The 17,329-nt window shown below is 37.2% G+C and overlaps 10 protein-coding genes across 10 annotated transcripts in view; 4 read left to right on the top strand and 6 right to left on the bottom strand.

Annotated features, from left to right (window-relative positions):
* C9374_003076 (uncharacterized protein) overlaps positions 1 to 1,874 on the bottom strand; it is a gene marked incomplete at both ends in the record, with an annotated part of 4,753 nt that extends 2,879 nt beyond the window's left edge. The window contains 5 exons of the mRNA XM_044692564.1: positions 74 to 315; positions 391 to 422; positions 482 to 964; positions 1,022 to 1,499; positions 1,571 to 1,874. Coding sequence (XP_044549920.1) covers positions 74 to 315; positions 391 to 422; positions 482 to 964; positions 1,022 to 1,499; positions 1,571 to 1,874 — 1,539 coding nt within the window. The remainder of the gene's footprint in view (positions 1 to 73; positions 316 to 390; positions 423 to 481; positions 965 to 1,021; positions 1,500 to 1,570) is intronic.
* A 194-nt stretch (positions 1,875 to 2,068) lies between these two features.
* C9374_003077 (uncharacterized protein) lies at positions 2,069 to 3,803 on the top strand (the record flags this gene model as incomplete). The annotated part of the gene is made up of 5 exons (XM_044692565.1): positions 2,069 to 2,220; positions 2,275 to 2,525; positions 2,655 to 3,305; positions 3,366 to 3,537; positions 3,596 to 3,803. 5 exons carry the CDS (start codon positions 2,069 to 2,071, stop codon positions 3,801 to 3,803), a joined length of 1,434 nt encoding a protein of 477 aa, XP_044549921.1.
* A 203-nt stretch (positions 3,804 to 4,006) lies between these two features.
* On the top strand, positions 4,007 to 5,695 carry C9374_003078 (uncharacterized protein; the record flags this gene model as incomplete). The annotated part of the gene is made up of 1 exon (XM_044692566.1): positions 4,007 to 5,695. One exon carries the CDS (start codon positions 4,007 to 4,009, stop codon positions 5,693 to 5,695), a length of 1,689 nt encoding a protein of 562 aa, XP_044549922.1.
* A 323-nt stretch (positions 5,696 to 6,018) lies between these two features.
* On the top strand, positions 6,019 to 6,698 carry C9374_003079 (uncharacterized protein; the record flags this gene model as incomplete). Its single annotated transcript, XM_044692567.1, has 3 exons — positions 6,019 to 6,060; positions 6,124 to 6,438; positions 6,498 to 6,698. 3 exons carry the CDS (start codon positions 6,019 to 6,021, stop codon positions 6,696 to 6,698), a joined length of 558 nt encoding a protein of 185 aa, XP_044549923.1.
* Positions 6,699 to 6,711: 13 nt separating this feature from the next.
* C9374_003080 (uncharacterized protein) lies at positions 6,712 to 8,962 on the bottom strand (the record flags this gene model as incomplete). The annotated part of the gene is made up of 2 exons (XM_044692569.1): positions 6,712 to 6,833; positions 6,889 to 8,962. The coding sequence occupies 2 exons, from the start codon at positions 8,960 to 8,962 to the stop codon at positions 6,712 to 6,714; spliced, it is 2,196 nt and encodes a 731-aa protein (XP_044549924.1).
* A 172-nt stretch (positions 8,963 to 9,134) lies between these two features.
* On the bottom strand, positions 9,135 to 10,265 carry C9374_003081 (uncharacterized protein; the record flags this gene model as incomplete). The annotated part of the gene is made up of 1 exon (XM_044692570.1): positions 9,135 to 10,265. The coding sequence occupies one exon, from the start codon at positions 10,263 to 10,265 to the stop codon at positions 9,135 to 9,137; it is 1,131 nt and encodes a 376-aa protein (XP_044549925.1).
* A 1,212-nt stretch (positions 10,266 to 11,477) lies between these two features.
* Positions 11,478 to 12,011, bottom strand: C9374_003082 (uncharacterized protein; the record flags this gene model as incomplete). The annotated part of the gene is made up of 1 exon (XM_044692571.1): positions 11,478 to 12,011. The coding sequence occupies one exon, from the start codon at positions 12,009 to 12,011 to the stop codon at positions 11,478 to 11,480; it is 534 nt and encodes a 177-aa protein (XP_044549926.1).
* A 158-nt stretch (positions 12,012 to 12,169) lies between these two features.
* C9374_003083 (uncharacterized protein) lies at positions 12,170 to 13,195 on the top strand (the record flags this gene model as incomplete). Its single annotated transcript, XM_044692572.1, has 1 exon — positions 12,170 to 13,195. The coding sequence occupies one exon, from the start codon at positions 12,170 to 12,172 to the stop codon at positions 13,193 to 13,195; it is 1,026 nt and encodes a 341-aa protein (XP_044549927.1).
* A 36-nt stretch (positions 13,196 to 13,231) lies between these two features.
* Positions 13,232 to 16,262, bottom strand: C9374_003084 (uncharacterized protein; the record flags this gene model as incomplete). Its single annotated transcript, XM_044692573.1, has 3 exons — positions 13,232 to 15,724; positions 15,781 to 16,085; positions 16,172 to 16,262. The coding sequence occupies 3 exons, from the start codon at positions 16,260 to 16,262 to the stop codon at positions 13,232 to 13,234; spliced, it is 2,889 nt and encodes a 962-aa protein (XP_044549928.1).
* Positions 16,263 to 16,411: 149 nt separating this feature from the next.
* Positions 16,412 to 17,233, bottom strand: C9374_003085 (uncharacterized protein; the record flags this gene model as incomplete). The annotated part of the gene is made up of 1 exon (XM_044692574.1): positions 16,412 to 17,233. The coding sequence occupies one exon, from the start codon at positions 17,231 to 17,233 to the stop codon at positions 16,412 to 16,414; it is 822 nt and encodes a 273-aa protein (XP_044549929.1).
* Between the last annotated feature and the right edge of the window lie 96 nt (positions 17,234 to 17,329).

The following is a 17,329-nucleotide window of genomic DNA, read 5'->3' on the forward strand; positions in this document are numbered from 1 at the left end:
TAATTTAAACTTGTGGGGTCATTTCAACCCAATCGAAGCCAAAGCTCACTGGTTGGTCGATGTGAATATTAACTTTATCCCATTGTGAGTTCCATGTGAATACAGGTTGTTGATCGTGAGTTGGGCCTGATTGAGCTACAGCAGTATTTGTCTTTGCCATGAAAATGTCAGTAACCTTGGCATCAATGGCACCAAATGCTTGTGATCTCTTGTTTGGAGGATTCAAGTCACATCTGGCAGCAATTTGGTGGCATGCATCACCATCTGAAAATGGATCTGTTTGATAGTCATTCTTTCTAATCAATCTCTTAACCCCTGTTCATTTTAAGGATTCATCATTAAATCGTATCAAAGGTGTAAATAGAATTTAAAACAAACACAATCACCTACCTTCAAGATCTCCAATATATGGAGCATCACGTCTGAAAATTTAGCTCTTGGGCAATTTTCATAGCTCCAAAAATCTCCAAATTTCTTGTACTGACTTGGATAACCTGAAATGTTATAAATATATGGGAAATAAGGAATATTATAGGAAGCCCAATATGATGTGTCTAAAAAGTGGCTTACGCTAGCAACTTTACAATCTCCTGGAATTTGTTCCAAAATATAGAGCAGTTCTGGATCCGATCTTGCTGCGCCAGGAACAAATCTCTTGGTATCCAACACGATCCATTGGTTGTTGTAGGTTCCGCTGTTATATTTAGCAAAGATATCAGTCCATTCCTTTGCAGATGTTGCTAATCTGTTTGCAACAATATTTCTAATCCAGTATAATAAGGTTTCTGGAGTAGTCTTTTGATAAAGGGTCAAGTTAAAAATGTTGTTTGATGTCTCTGTAATGACCAAACCAGCTGAAGTAATGTAAAAATCATCCACAGAAACTAGCCAACCAGGAGCAGAGGAGAAGCTGACAAGCTTAGCTGGAACATTCTTAAAGTTAATTCTATAGTGCTTGTAAACTCTGCAAGTATTGACTGTTTCGTAAACAACATACGCATAATTGTGATTTAAAACATACCTCAACATGTTTTGGAATGTGTCCCAAGTAGCATGCGTTAAGAAGATATTTCTTCGATCCTTACTATATTTCACAAATGCACTACATTTAGTTTTGAAAATGGCATAGCTCTCCAAGTCAAACTTGCTCATGGTTTCAAATGAAGGAGGACTCCACATATTGGACAAATCATCAATGTCACCGTCCAGTTGGAATTTAAACAAATCAGCCAACGATAACACAGGCAAGACTCCCTTTTCAGACATAAGTTTCAAGTAACCAGCATACATTCCTTCTACTTGATCTAAAATCAATGAGACTTGATACCAATAAGTTCTTTCCTCTGGATTTGTAGAATTTTTTGCTTCAGCGATCTTTCTCTTCATGAATCTGAAATTTCCATCAAGGAAAGCATCTAATTGTTTGGTTTGACTTGTATCAAACGTATACTGTTTGAATCCAATCCAATAATTTTGAAACAATTCTCCAGTTACATAACCTTTGTGAAGACATCATGCAATATTATAATATTTAGAAAAATTGAAATCTCTAAATTCGACTCAATCCTACCTTCAACAAAACCAGCAGCAAATGCTTGCTCCTCATCGCTTTTATCTGAGTTTGTACTTAAACTCAAAGTGGCCCATCCAGTCTTGTTGATAGTCTCTTCATAATGAACTTGAGCCATAGGTTCTCCGACCATGATGGTCATTTTCGATTCTTTCACCATCGTATATGCATTTAAATCTCTGAAACCATTTCGTTTATCAGCACTATGATTCGGATTGAACATCAGGTGGTATTTCTCTCCGGCTGCATACATGCCACAGAGCAAGACCACAACACAACACAACAGCACCGAAGCTTTGAACATTTTTTTTCAAACTCCCAACTCCGCTTTGTTGTTGTTTGATCCGAGTGATTCTCCAAGTGAGCAGTAATTTATACTTCTTCCATTCAACAGATTTCAAATTTCGTTCGTGTTAACATACTGGTTGGCTCGTTAATCCACGTTCTCACTCTCAATCCCATCATCAAAAACACTGCTGCATTGTAAAATTCAAAAAAATGTCGTCCATTACGCTCGAAGCCATTCGCAATGCTCAACCCATCGCCCAAAAGATGGTTGATTTCATCAACAAGTCAAAATCACCCTATCATGTTGTCGGAACCATAAAGCAAAAATTGGCTGAATTTGGATTTGAACAACTCTACGAAAGGTATTTTTCTTTATTTCAAGCGAAGATATTGAAAACATGAATTTATTAATTTAGAGAGGCAAATTGGTCCGAAAAGATCAAGCCATGTGGCAAGTATTTCTTCACCAGAAATCATTCAACCATTGTTGCATTTAGCGTTGGTGGCAATTTCAAGCCTGGATCGTCTGGTTTGAAGATTATTGGTGCTCACACTGACTCCCCTCACTTGATCATGAAACCAATTTCATCACAAAAGAGTTCTGGCTATTTGCAAGTTGGTGTTCAAACATATGGAGGTGGCTTATGGTACACCTGGTTTGATCGCGGTGGGTATTGTGTTGAAGTATTTCAAAATTTGAACTTATTAATTCTTTGTAATTATACCACCTTTGTTACGGAATATTTAATTTCAATCTACAATATTTGACAATATGAAACAATGTTGATTGTAATAGATTTAACCGTTGCTGGAAGAGTTATTGTTGCAGATGGAAAAGATAAATTCAAACAACATTTGGTAGAAATAGAAAAGCCAATTTTGAGAATTCCATCTTTGGCAATTCATCTTCAACGAGAAGTAAGCCAAGATGGTTTTAAACCCAACACTGAGACGCATTTACTACCAATTATTGGAACTGAATTAGGAGAATTGAGTGATGATCCTAATGCAAAGGGATTTATTGCAAATCACCATTCTGTGTTGTTGAAAGCTCTAGCTCAAGAGTTGAAATGTGATGTAGCTGATATCAAAGACTTTGATTTGTCAATTGTTGACACTCAACCTGGTGTTATTGGTGGTGTGAATAGTGAATTTGTGTTTGCTCCAAGATTGGACAACTTGGCTTCTTGCTTTGTTGCATTGGAGTCCTTGATCAACTCTGATTCAACCTTGGAAACTGAAAAGGATGTAAGAATGATCTGTCTTTTTGATCACGAAGAGGTTGGAAGTGCAAGTAGTTATGGAGCTGACTCTTCATTGATTTCAGATACCATTAACAGAGTTATTCAATGTACACATGCTTCCCTTGATAAGAATGCTCCTGTAGATTCGTATGGAGCATGTGTTGCCAAGAGTTTTATTATCAGCTGTGATATGGCTCATGCAGGTAGGTTGAACTTATGTTAACCATAGAACACACAAATTTTTCAACAATTTTCACACCAAGTTCACCCTAATTATTCTGAAAAGCATCAAGCCAAGCATAGACCTCAAATCCATCAAGGCCTTGTCCTCAAGACAAACGCCAATCAGAGATACACAACCAATGGTTACACTTCATTCTTATTTGGAGAATTGGCACGTAGAAATAATATTCCTCTTCAATCCTTTGTAGTTAGGTGAGTATTCATTTCGAATAGATTTGTTGTTCATGTAATTTTTAACAACGACATTCAGAAATGACTCAGCGTGCGGTAGCACCATCGGCCCAATTGTGAGTAGTAATACATCCATCCGTACCATTGATGTTGGAATTCCTCAATTGTCGATGCACTCCATTAGAGAACAATGTGGCGTGGTGGATATTAAGAGCACTGTGGATTTATTCACTCACTTCTTTAATGAATTCTCAGATATTGACAGTTCTGTCCATGTAGATGAATAAATTTATTCATCACCTTTATTACAGCTAGTAGTGGTATATTAATTACTACTAATGTAACGCATATGACATAACCGAAATAGCTGAAGGCGGGCTAACTTTACGTAAACTTTTTGGCGTCTCATTCCAAAATAATATGTTGTTTTCTCCAACAAAGTCTTGAAAGTGCGCTGCAGAACATACTACTCGAACGCCTTCCACAAAGAATGTCTCACGATCACCACCACACACGCATTAACAAGGAGCCTTACAGAGGAGGAGGAACGGCCAGCCCTAGCCCTTCCGAACCGTCTGAGCTTTTAAACGCTCTCACAGTCGTTGGTCTCAAAACTATAAAGCACCGAGAAGAAACGCAACCCCAACACAGTGAATCTATTCATGAAAAGCATCATGATCCTCAATATCATCTCATTCCTTGTTCCTTAGTGAAAATTGAAAAAGGAGTGTTTTTTCCTCTTATTTTACCCAAACTCTTGGGAGAGGATGAAGGCTTGATGAAATGGCTCCAGCACTATCAAACAGAAATCAAACCTCCAAAGTTGTTGAGTCCCAATGAATTGATGGAAACGATGGAAACATTGGAACAATATTTGAAATCACATCATGAATGGCAGTCCAAATACCCTCATACTGCATCCACCCGTTTACCAGACGATGCTTTTGCACAATTAGACAAGTATTGTATGCGTATGATGAATCTCATCACCTCAAGAATATTGGGAAGGAGGAACGAAGAGGAAGAAGATAGTACAAACCGCTCTTCCTCAACATCTTCCGTACAGAGCTGCACATTTTCACTTCCATCAGAATGTATGGATCGAAAGAATGAAAAGAAGCCTGTGATGGAGTTGTACAATATTGTATTTTCACTCTTTGATGATAGTAACATTCCATTCCTGATTACGAACAATGAACGAAGAGCAATTGAGAACAAGAAAGAATTATCCACTATATCTCAATTCCTTAAAGAATTCGTTGAGAATCATGATGATCGCATGGAACAGACTCTACATGTTGAACTTTTACCAAGTATGGTAGAATTTAAACACTCGTGCAACAAGGAAAAACACTCGTTAAACAATGTGCTGGAAGACATACGACTGCAGTGGGTTCCTGGCTTATTGGCCGATTTAGATCTCACCATGACAAGAAACTTTAAAACTCCCACAAGTCATGAGCGAGTTGGTTTTCTATGTACAGAGTATGCAATTTCAGGGGAATTTTCAATGAGTAACATTCTCCAATGTGGAAATTGGATCATTATTCGTAATGTTTGCAATTTACCTTTAAAATTGATGGAATTGAGTTCAAATTGTGGAGCAGGAATTTTGGCTGACAAATCCAACATGTTCATCTACAAGGTGGTTAAAAGACCAAAACCGTTGTCAGAATTTTCACCAAAATTTGAATGGACCTACTGTACACATTTTGATTTGAACTCTCTCGAACAACGGTGCATGGCTTTTGCAGTGTTATGGACATTGTTGTTAGATTTGAAAAAAGAAAATAAGAGTATTAACACAAGTTCTCAAAAGTATCTCAAAGATTTTGTTTCCAAAGCTGAAAAATTATTAATGCATCCCAAGACAATGGCCTTAACAGGTCATGGTGGTGAAAAACAACAACAACCTCTAAGAAAACTCACTGGAGAAAAAGTTCAACCGCTTGGCTCGGCTTCAGTGACTCCTTTGAAGAGTCATGAGCAGCAACAGCATACTGTGTGGCATTTGGATGAGCATTTGAAATCTGAACACAAGAAAATGGTGGATGAAATGAGCTCTCCCATCTACAAGATGATGCATCAAAGAGATGTAAAAGAACGAACAGAGAAGATACTTAAGAATTTAGACCTTGCCAATCGGAAAATGGATTGCAACAAAGATATCGAGTTGTAACTCATGTCCTCCTTCAAATAAAAATGAAGATCCAGAAAACCGATTACCACGGAAATTATAACAACAATAATTATGGACGAAGAGACGGAAGGAGAGGTGGAAGAGGAGGCTATAGTAATAACCGAACATATCATCATCAAAAGAAGCAACACAAGGAATACGTTTTTGATGTTTCACAATATTACAAGGAATCATTTTGGGTTGATCCATGGTTTTGATTGTGTGTTCCATGCACTTTATAAATTATTAATTTATTATTTTGGAATTATTAATATGATTGAATTATTCTCAATACAAAAAATTTAATCAACAACCAAGCTTGGATGGATCCACTTCCAATATTTGAAGATTTTATCAACAGCAAAGTAGGTATTTGAGGAAACAACCACAATTCTTTTAATTAAATTTTAATTCTTTATGACTTGAAGGGAGGAAGCAAGGTGAATCACGACGTAAAAATTGTAGGGATGGTGAATATTCACATGTTCGGAAAAAGTTTAATTCAAAAAGGAGTCACAATGCGAGGAGATTTAGAAACGATAAGAATCGGAAAGCTCACAATCATCGGAGAAAATTCAATCATACAACCACCCTCAATCGCTAATTACGGTTTAGAAGTAACACAAAAAATTGGTACACATCTTCCTGTAGTCATAGGTGATCATGTATTTATTGGCAAAGACTCAAAAATTTCAGCAGCTGAAATTGGTTCCTTTGTGTACATTGGAAATAATTGTGTGATTGTAAGTCTATGACGTTTCTTTCGGTAATCATCTGCTTATTAATTCTTGATGACTCTAAGGGCGAGAGATGTATTCTTCGTGATTGTTGTCGAGTGGAAGACAATTCTGTGGTGCCTTCAGATACTGTTATTCCTTCATTTACGTCGTTTTCTGGAATTCCTGCACGCATGACATCGCAAGAGTTGCCGGAATGTACAGAGCTCATGATGAAAGATCTCACAACTAATGTATGGGTCCAATATTCTCCAAAAATTATTTAATAGAGCTCTGTTTCTATTGTGTCAAGCAATCACCAAGCTGACCTGCATATTTTTCGGTCAATCTATTTTTCAGAATATCAATTCGTTGGTTTAGTTGAGACGATAATGCTAGGAGATCTCCATCATTTTGTAACTCTGTAATGATATTGTGATCTTTTAGACGTATTACTTGATAATGAATTTAACATACCTTGCTGTACAACTTTAGAACTTGCTAGCTCCATTCCATCCGTTTCAACCAATGAAAGAAGGTGATTCACATCCTTAATAGTGATCAGAATATTTCTTCTAATAAATTCCATTTGATGAAACGCTTTCTCGTTATTTTTCAATCTAAAGTTTTCGCTCCTGAGTGAGTTAGATATTCTTCTTTCTTCTTCAATGATTCTCATCAGATCGTTTTTTCTATTTTCTTGCTCATCCAACACCGTTGCCAGCTTAATTTTGTGTTTTTCCACAAGACCTTCAAGGAACATTATTCGTTCATCTTTTGTTTGGCCTTCTTTGAGTTGAATAGAAATCTCATCCTTCACTTGTTCTGTAAATTCTCTTCTTTCCTCAAGGAGATGCTGGGTGTGCTTTTTCAATCTTTCAATTTCAAGCATGTTGTTATCGTTGAAAAGTTTTAGAGTTCTAATTTCTTGATCTTTTTTCTCGATTGTTATATTTAACTCGTTCATGATTTTGTCTTTCTCACCATTTTTTCTGATTTCATCCTCTTTACAAGCAATGAGTTCAAGTAATCTTGCTTTTTTCTCTTCATATAGCATTCGTTCTCGCTCAATGTCAGATTTTAAGTCCCTAATGGTTCTATTGTGTTCCTCAATTATTGGTCTCAAATGTTGTCTATCTTGATCTTTAATCTGCACTTCCTTTTCTTTAATGGTCATGTTCAGGTTCTCTATTGTTTTCTGCAATCCATCTACAATATTCACATGTGACTGAGAGTTCGTCTCGAGTTTGATTTGTAATTCATCTATTTGCTTTTTTAATTCATTGATGGTTGTATCTTTGCTTCTATTCAGAAACTGGATAGACTCATTGGTTTCTTCCATTGACTTAATCTCGCTCTCTAAAGAAGTGTTTAAGGAATGCAGCTTAATGATTTTGTTTCTAAGGTCAAGAATTTCCTTGTTCTTCTTTTGAATTTCATCTATCAAAGTCTTTTTTGAAAACTCTTTTTGCTTCAATAGATTTACATCAACGATATCTTGCCTCCTTTCTGATTTTGGAGGAGTGACATCTGTTTTCTTGTTGGGCTTGAGAACGTCTTCATTTAAGGCGTTTCTTTTTGACTTCTTGATTTGGGAGAGAATATTTACAATTTCTTTGTCCTCAATATCAGTAGCATCATTTTCTCGACTATTGAATATTATAGAGGTTTTCTTAGACTTTGGAGATGTATAAGTATAAGACGAAGAGACAAAATCCTCTGTGAAATAGCTGTTTTGTTGGGCTTTCTCTCCTGCAAGCATTTGCTTGATTAGATCCTCACGACCTGATTTTGGTGATATTTCAACCTCTTTTGCAGTCACAGGCAGGGCACCACTTGGAGAAAAGCTTTTCTCCTTTATATTCTTCTCAATTCTAAAATCATCAGCATCATTGTCCTCAGTGTATTTTGTTGATCCGAAATACAACTCCATGGATGGTGATGTTTTTGTAAATAACTCGCGTTCTCTTGGAGTTGGTGTTGTTCCACGAAACAAATCTCGGTTCATTCCGCTTGTTATAACGTTGTTGTTGTAGAAACGATGAGGATGATGTTTCTCAAAAGATGAAATGGGTGAATTTTTTGCGCCAAGAGTTGTAAGGGGCATTCCTGGATCTGAGGTTTGGAAAAACAACTCTTCTCGATTGGACTTTGAAGAGTTTGGACGAGGGGAGGAAAGATTGGAATAGGGAAGAGAGCGACGAGATGAAGATTTTCTTGAATCTGCACTTGCAAAGCTGAAAGGACTGAGCTGTTTTTGATCTCGAATTAAAGAAAAGTGCCCAGGAGAATGATTAATGGCTAGCTCGGAGGATGGTCGTTCAGCATCATCAATTCGTGTGTTCGACGAAAAAAGTTCAGTAGCCTCTCGTAAGGCAGGTATTTTAGTGGGCTTGTGCTGATCACGATCACTCCTTGTAGGAGAGGATGCAAATATTCGAGAGAAGCCATTCCTTCCTTCAATGTACAAGAGTGTTCGTGTGGTGTTGGTTTCATCCTCTCCAGCAACTTGGAATGAATCGTTGTTGGTCCAATCGTGGTCTTGTTGCATTTTTAATTGACTTCGTTCATCCTCACCAAGTATCGGAATCATTGTCCATTGGTTTGCAGTCCATGATTAAGCCGACAAGAAGAAGTAGAAACATTTCAATTCAAATTTGAATTGTTTATTGGTATGGAATGAAGGAAGTAGGTCGATTCACTTCCTCCTACACAAGTCACTTTTACGATACTCGCTCTCTCTTGTGAGTAAAAACAGTGGTGCCAATTATTTCGTTGAATGAATCTAAATCCATATCGTCCCTCATCGTCTTGTTGTTGGGAATGTCGGCAGAATAAACATTGGGCATTTCGGTGTCTGTCAACATGTAACTGTTGATAAACTTTGGAACAGATCCAGCCAATCCTTTGCAATCATCGGATTCATCCATGAAAAATTGTTGTTGCTTTGATGATCGTTTAGGAGAAGTTTGTTTGGGTTGCAGCTTGTTAGGAGAAGAGTATGGTGAATGAAAGCATGAGGATGAATTAGTGGAAGCAGAAGACAATCTTCTATGGGTTGATGATGATGATGAAATTTGACCAACAGCACCTGTCGTTGTTGATGAGTGAAGAAAAGAAGTCGGAGAATGATTGAAAATTGGAGTAGTGGCCGAGCTCGTGCCTCGCTTTTGTCTGTTTTGAAGATTGAATGGAATTTTTGGTCCCATCGAATACATGGGAGTGGTGGTCATGATCGTCGTCGTTGTGGTTGTTGTGGATGGAGTGGTTGTGGTAGGAGAGGATGAACAACTAGTACCATTTCGAGCATTGCTCTCAGACGACGAGGTAGCTGTTGAAACTGAAGAACGGCTCACTTGATAGTGTTCTGTAGAAAGAGTTTCATGACTTTTCGTTCTTCTCTGACTCATGAATTTCTCCTTTCTTTCATTGAAAACATCAGCCTTCAAACAAACACAAAACTTGGGCACAGTAACCATACTGCTGTTATTGTTGTTGTTGGATGAGTGGACAACAAGATCTCCGTTGTTTGACTTTCTCAAGCTTGGTGAGCCCAATGAGATTGAGACTGTCTCATCATCAAGGTCATTGCTGAGGCTTGCAATGTGTCCCACTTTTCCGTGAAGCATGGGATCAATGACTTGCAAAATTTCAAACTCTTCTGGAACTACAATGAGAACAAGATCATCTTGTTGCAAAAGGTGTTTGTTGAGCTTGTGGTGAACAAATTCAATACGTTGCTTGTTGTCTTCTGCATGGTTGGTAGTTTGAAAGTTCTCATTGTCATGATTGCTTGACACCAAAGGCTTGTAATTGATGAGCCCTTTAAATTGTTGTTGTTGTGGTTGTTTCATTTTGTAGGTTGATGTATTACTACTGCACTACACTACTACTTTCAATTACGAGCTACTAGAATGTTACTACTAGACACCACTGAGGAGAGAGTAATTATATTGTTGTTGTGTATGAAAAACGCCAACACTCTAAAAGGGCACACAGCAATCCACTATCAAGATAGTTAAGGCTTGACTTGAAGGCTTGATTCTGAACAGAGCGCACCAAGTGTATTTCCCCCTCGTTGATTTCGCTGTTTTGTATGGAAGAGAGAATGTTTTGAATCTGTTCTGGCGCTTGTTGTTCCTCTCTGAGAGAACGTGACTTGTTTTTTTTACGAAAATTCATAGTGAAGGATCTTTGCACAGAGGTAAGCACTGCATTTTGATGGCAGGCGTGAAGATCAAGCCAAGCAGCTTTTGTATGGACATTTGGCACGTGACAGAGGACGGGAGATTGAAAAAAATGAAGGTTTTCCCAAAAGAGCGAAGCTGGCATGAAAGTTCTAAAAAGATAACAACAACGGGACGAAGTGAAATATTGGACGATGAAAGCAAGCTGTGTTGTAGTAAGAACCATAAGCCTTCTCCTTGTTGAGGAGAATGAAAAGAAAAAAGACCCCTGTTGGAGGTTCCAAAAACTTGGTGAATGCAGGAACGTCAGCTCACTTTGTTCTCACATGCCTCGATTTTCTGCCGATGAGTCTAAAGAACAATTTTGGAAAACGTGAAGCCTTGCCGAACAAATCAGACAAACTTTCCTGTGCTTGGCGAAATTATTGTACGGACTCTTCATTCAAGAAAACTGGTGAAGATACTGGCATCTTTGAAAATGATGTACAGAAGCTTCTAATGGCGAATAATACGTGTAATTACACCCCCGTTTTGGTCATAAAATAGATTCTCACTTTTACAGTCAAACTAATCAACTACAGTTCTTGCATTTGCTTGTACCTACCAGGTCGGCCATGCTGATTGGTTCGGCAATTTGATAAGTATTAAGGTTTGATATTGAATCGAAAAAGTGGTATATAACTAATGAATGTATTGTTCTTGTTATTGGCGTAGTGTCAACCAAGGAGGGATCAATTCATATCCAATTCCTGACATCGTTGATGTTGTGATGTTGAGCATTGAAAAACCTGTTGTTGACAGCGATTCAAAGGTGAGTATGATGATCTATTGTGTTTTCACAGTCTTTCTTCCATTCAATTGTTAATTATTATGGCAAGTCTAGTACAGCCAATCGGGCTTTTTATCATCTCTGAACGTAACCAAATCTGTGTCAAATAATTCAATAAATTGCTCATTCTGTAATCTCACTTTAGAACCAGCATATCTTCGATATTCATCCAAAATACTGGTTAAGTTCCATCTTTGAATCTTTCGGAGACATCCAACAACAGTACCAGTTCTATGACGCCCTAAATTGCACATAATAGCCAAAGGAAGATTTTCTCTATTTAAAATTACCTCCAAAGCCTCTACAACAATTTCTTCCGAAATTAAACCCAATTGAGCCATGCCAGTATGTGATATTGAATTACCGCTTTTCATTTTCGTTGATTGAGTTAAATGAATTAAATTTATATTCTGATCTTTGGCAAAGTTTGTAAATTCTTGAGTGGGCTGATCCGGAGCTAAATAAATAATAGTTTTTAAATTTAATGTGGCCAGATGAGGAAAATTGACTGATGTTGGTTGTCCTGATCGGAATACATTCTCTTGAACATAGCCAAAGTTGATCGGTGGTACGAGAATGGTCATTTTTTTTATTCTATGCTTTTGATACTAGTAAACATCTTGTACACAAAATAAGACTGAAAGTAAAGTACACATCCAGTTTCTTCAAAAAGAATGATTGAGTAACGAATGAAAATTGTTGTAATTCGCAAGTGAGAAATAGAATTAATTTTAAATAAAAAATGCAACGATCAAGCGGAGCAATTATTTCTCAGCTTAAACAATTTATTATTCCTCCTTTGAGTCATCAGGCCCATAAAGGTCAAGCAGGAAGAATTGCTGTAATCGGAGGTAGCGAAGAATACACTGGAGCTCCTTATTACGCAGCAATATCTGCTTTAAAATGTGGAGCAGATCTGTCTTTTGTAATTTGCTCTAAATTAGCGAGCGTGATTAAATCGTATTCCCCAGAGCTGATTGTGTATCCGTTCATGTATGAAAAATCAAGTGTAGAGTACGAAACAATAACCAAAACTCCTCATTTGTTTTCTCAAGATTATGAATTTAAACAATTTATGAAAAACACATACGAAGGTATATTCAGGCGTATCAGTAGCGTAGTGTTAGGACCTGGATTAGGAAGATCCAAAGAAATTCTTCAACAAGCTGAGTGGTTCATTAACTATTGCAATGAACTAAATATGCCATTAGTGTTAGATGGAGATGGCCTTTTTTTAATTGGAGAAAAGCCAGAATTGATTAAGGGGCAGCAAAACGTTGTTCTTACGCCCAATCCAGCCGAATTTCAAAGATTATTTTCTAAAGTCGTGGATTATCACAATAAGAATAGCACAGAACAAGTTTCAGCGTCTCAGTTTAAGACAGAGCTCGAGGAATTGACTTTTGTTTCCAAAGCTCTTGGAAATGTTTGTATTGTAAGAAAGGGACTTGTTGACATCATTTCTATTGGAGATCATTATGTAGAATGTGAAATACTGTCACCCTCTCCAAGAAGATGTGGAGGACAAGGCGATGTGTTAACTGGAATTCTCGCAACGTTCTCCTATTGGGCGAATTGGGACAGAAAAGAAGTGACCACCAAATTAAGTCACGAAGAGAAGATCTTAGCTGCTTGCTACGGTAGCTGCTTGGTTCAAAAAAAAGCAGCTCAAATCGCTTTCTCCCAACATCATAGATCCACCACCACTCCGGATATTATTGATAAAATAGGTGAGGCATTCTCTGAAGCTTTTAAGGAGGATAACTAACGCTTAATGCGTTCTGTAAATAAATAGTGTCATAATTTATTGTAAGAAAGATGGATTAAACCCATTGCTTTGCAAATATTCATAGAGACGCTTCGCAGTAGTTGGATTTGAGAGAATTAAGGACCTGACAAATTGTACTTGCTGAGGATCAAGTTGAGACACAAAGCTACTCAAGCTTTGGGCAAGATACTGCTTACTATTCTGAACTTCTTTTACGGGATCTTCAATTCCCATTGCAGCAAAGCTGAGTTTTGTGAAAGTGACCTTGTATCCACCTGCCATACTTCTTTCAGTGTGAAGAACGGTTTCATCATCATCAACAAAAACCTCTTCTTCTTCCTCTGCCTTGTCAACTCCCTCCAAGAATGCTACTAGTTCATCCAGCAACATCTTCCAAGTGTCGACCGAAGTTTGGATCAAATCAGTATGGAACAAGATTTGAGCCAAAGCAACGGCACACACCTTCTTTTCAATTCTTCCAGAGATGGACTTTAAAGAGCTTTCCCAAACGACTTTTGCAAGCGAAGGGAAAATACCTTGCTGGATTTGGTTAATGGTTTGCAATAAAGCTTTTGCACCATATTTAACCACAAAGTTGGAGAAGAAAATAATGAGACATCTCACAAATTGACCAGTCTTTTTCTTTTGAAGTCTAGTGAACAATACTTTGAAAATTTCAACCATGTACATGCTTAATTGTTCGTATGGAACAGTTGAGATTAAGCTGTCCAAAATTCTAAAACCATGATAATCCTTAGTCTTAGACATGACCAATGTTTGGAAAATTCCTAAAACTTGCTGTAATTGATTATTCTTGGCAAGTTCTTGTGGTGCCTTTGTAATAAATGTGGCTACATAGGCAACAAGTCCTGGAACATTACCTTCACTTTCCCACAAGTTGGCGCTTAAAAAGTTTGGAAAGAGACCCAAATATGCTTGTGGAAGTGGAGGTTGTCTAATAGATAAAAGTTGAGAAATCAATTGGAAAACATAGGGTGTGAATTCTTCAATACCACTTGTAAGAATAGTTTGGAAAGGTGGAAATAGAGAAGCCTCAAATTCTGAAATGTAATCTCTGTTGAATCTGATCACAGTGGCATAGGACTCGAATAGATAATGGTTAAACTTGGGGTTATTTGGATTCTTGCAAACTTGTCCCAACACTTCTGTAATCTTTGAAATATAAGCAGGCATAATTGGTTTCATTTGCTCTTTCAGTGCAGCCGTAGATCTCATAATAGCTTTCATGATATATTCATTTTCTTCAGTGTTATCAAGAGCATGGAATAATCCTTGTAATAATTGTTCTGCAAATGGTAAAACATCTTGTTGTGTAAATCTTGGTTTATCATTCTCATCTCTAACCACTAATAGCCTTTCAATGCACCATGCTGCATATGTTTGAACCACTGGTTCATAAGAGTATAAAAGTTGAATTGTCAATGGGAATATCACAGGGAATGAGTCTTTTGGAAGGTGTTGTCTGAAGGTGCAAATAAATTTGATGGCATCAGCTTGAATAATCGGATGAGAGCTGGCTTGTAATTGAGGAACTATTTGGGTAGATAAAAAGTTCATCACACCCACATATTGACTAACAACAGTGGCACCCTTTCTTTGAATAGAGGCCTTTACAGAAATGCAAGTTAGCAAGAAAATCGCAGCATCTCTACTCTTCCAATCATTGTTTTGTAACAGAGAATGAATCTTTTGAAGAAAATTATCAGCAATGTCCTTTTCGTAGTAAATGCTAAGGCATTTGATGAGCTCTTGAGCTGACCTTCTCCTTGACTCTGTGTCAGATCCCTCGATATCTCTTCTAATGTATTCTATAGGTTCTTCGGCAAAAATAATTTCATCCTCTTCACGAAGAGAAATGTTTGGAATAATAATGTTGTCGCATATTGGTGCTAAAGCATTCTTAAAGATGGCATGTTTTTCACTTCTGCTGACCAAGGTTAAAAATTCAATAGCCTTTGACACTACAGCATCATACTTCATCTTTGAATCCAACTTTGAGAGGAGTTGCCAAACGCTTGTCGCAAAAATTTCAACATAAGGAATGAATATTTCGTCATACTTTTCCAAGTAAAGATTAATGGATTGACAAACCAATCTTTTTGCTTCGTCCAATAATCCAGGTTCTTCGATTAAATTATTATCTAAGGCTGGGTTGTCATAATTTAAAATTGTGTTAAACATGGAGCTGTATTCTGCGACATGCTCTTCGAAATATTCAGGAATGTCAACCCAATTCAACGAGTAAAATATTTCGAGTAGCAAATTAATGCACGTGAAAATTAATTTCAAGTCGTTGGGGTTTGTGATTTGAGAAAGGGATGAGATAAAACCTTGGAATGTATGGAACATTGGATCAGCAAACTCTTTCATAATGTAAATCAATTCATCTTCAATTTCATCTGTCTTGGATTGTTCTCTGTACTTTTTAAAGATTGAATGACAAGTAAAAAGCACACCTCTAACAGTTTCAAAGTTTGAAGAATTTGTTCGTAATTGATTCACCAAATACTAAATGTGATATTCAATGTTAAATAAAAGAAACAGCTTAATATACCACAACGTACCGGAAGCAAACTTGTCCAATTTTTGTAAAAATCAAATTCACTAATGATTGTGATGATTTCGGAAAGTACGTCTTGTATCTTGGTGTCAGAGGCAGAAAATAATAAATCTACGCATCCTTTTTTAATCAACTCTTTATCTTCAGGACGTAATATCAAGTTTACGTCCCAATCTTTCTTTACCAAATTCTTCAACAACACAGTAACCATCAAACGATGCTCGCTTCTCATAGTACCATCTGCAATATATCTCAAGAGTAGAGAAACATAATATGGTTGTTTTTCTAACTCCTTCAAATCTTGCTCAGCTGTTTGTTCCGATGATGGATTAATTTTGTAATTTAAATGGCAAAGATTGTGATTCATCAACAACACTTAAAGTGCTGAGGCTTACCTTTTATTCTCACTGATGCTTCGTATGTCATTGTGTTTTGAATGAGTGTGGTCAGGTAGCCCAAGTTGGGCTCAGTGATGGTGTTCTGCATTTTTTGTTTCTTTTTCTTCGGCTTCAACCATTTTTCATCAAATAAAGCGCCAAATTCAGAGAGCTGAAAAGAATTCCTGCGTTGGGACATGTTTATGTACATTCATGAAAACTGTGTATATTATTTACATTCTATGCTGAATGAGTAGGTTATTGTTCTTCGGACTGGAAATTTGGGTAGTTGTAGTCTTGCGACGAGAGAGCAACTCCTCCATTGGACATGGATTGTCTCACCTTATTCTCTAGAATCGAATCAAATTCATTCTTATTTCTAATATCTGGTGGTGTATAGGCCACTTTCTTTCTTAAATATCTCTTTCTTGCGTTAATGAACCAATTATTCAATTGCTTCTTGTCATAGTCGAGTTCTTTCATAAAGACTTCTTTTTGTCTTTCCGAAGGATATGGATTGCTCTTGTTAATCATTAAGAACTCTTTGAGGATTTCCTTCTTGCCTTGAGAATTGTTCTTTTTACGTTTTTTACTTTGAATCCATTCTTGAAGTTGTTGAAGTTCGAGAGCCTCAGAGCTCACAACTTCATGATTCTGACACGAATCGTCGTCGAATGCTGCTTCTGATAATTTTCTCTTCTTTAATTGAGAGCCACTTTCCATAGCAATACTCTCAATATCTCGTATCAAGTTGTTTGACAGAATATCAAGAGATTGGTCAATTTGATGTAATAATTGATTCATCCATTCATTGTTACAGGTTGATACAGATTGACTTGGAATGGTGATGCTTCCAACAAAAGTGGCCAGATTGGCTGCTGTCGATGGATCGAACACACTCGAATGGGTGTTGTTACAGGAAGATGAATTGACAGTACCTGCTGTCATGTTAGATGTGTTGGACTGCTGTGTAAAGAAGGGATGACCAGTCTGGTGCTGACACAACGAGATGTTTGCGTTATTATTATTTAAAAAGTATTGGAGTGGGTTATTAGAAAAGCTAGATAGTAGAGAACTCATGGTGAGAAGATATGTTGTCGACAGTGGTTGTTGTAAGAAGTAATACTATTAGACGTGACTGGTTGTGCAACGAGAGTGTGTGGACGGAAGAGAAAA

This window comes from Naegleria lovaniensis (assembly GCF_003324165.1).
Source record: "Naegleria lovaniensis strain ATCC 30569 chromosome Unknown tig018, whole genome shotgun sequence".
NCBI lineage: Eukaryota > Heterolobosea > Eutetramitea > Acrasida > Naegleriidae > Naegleria > Naegleria lovaniensis.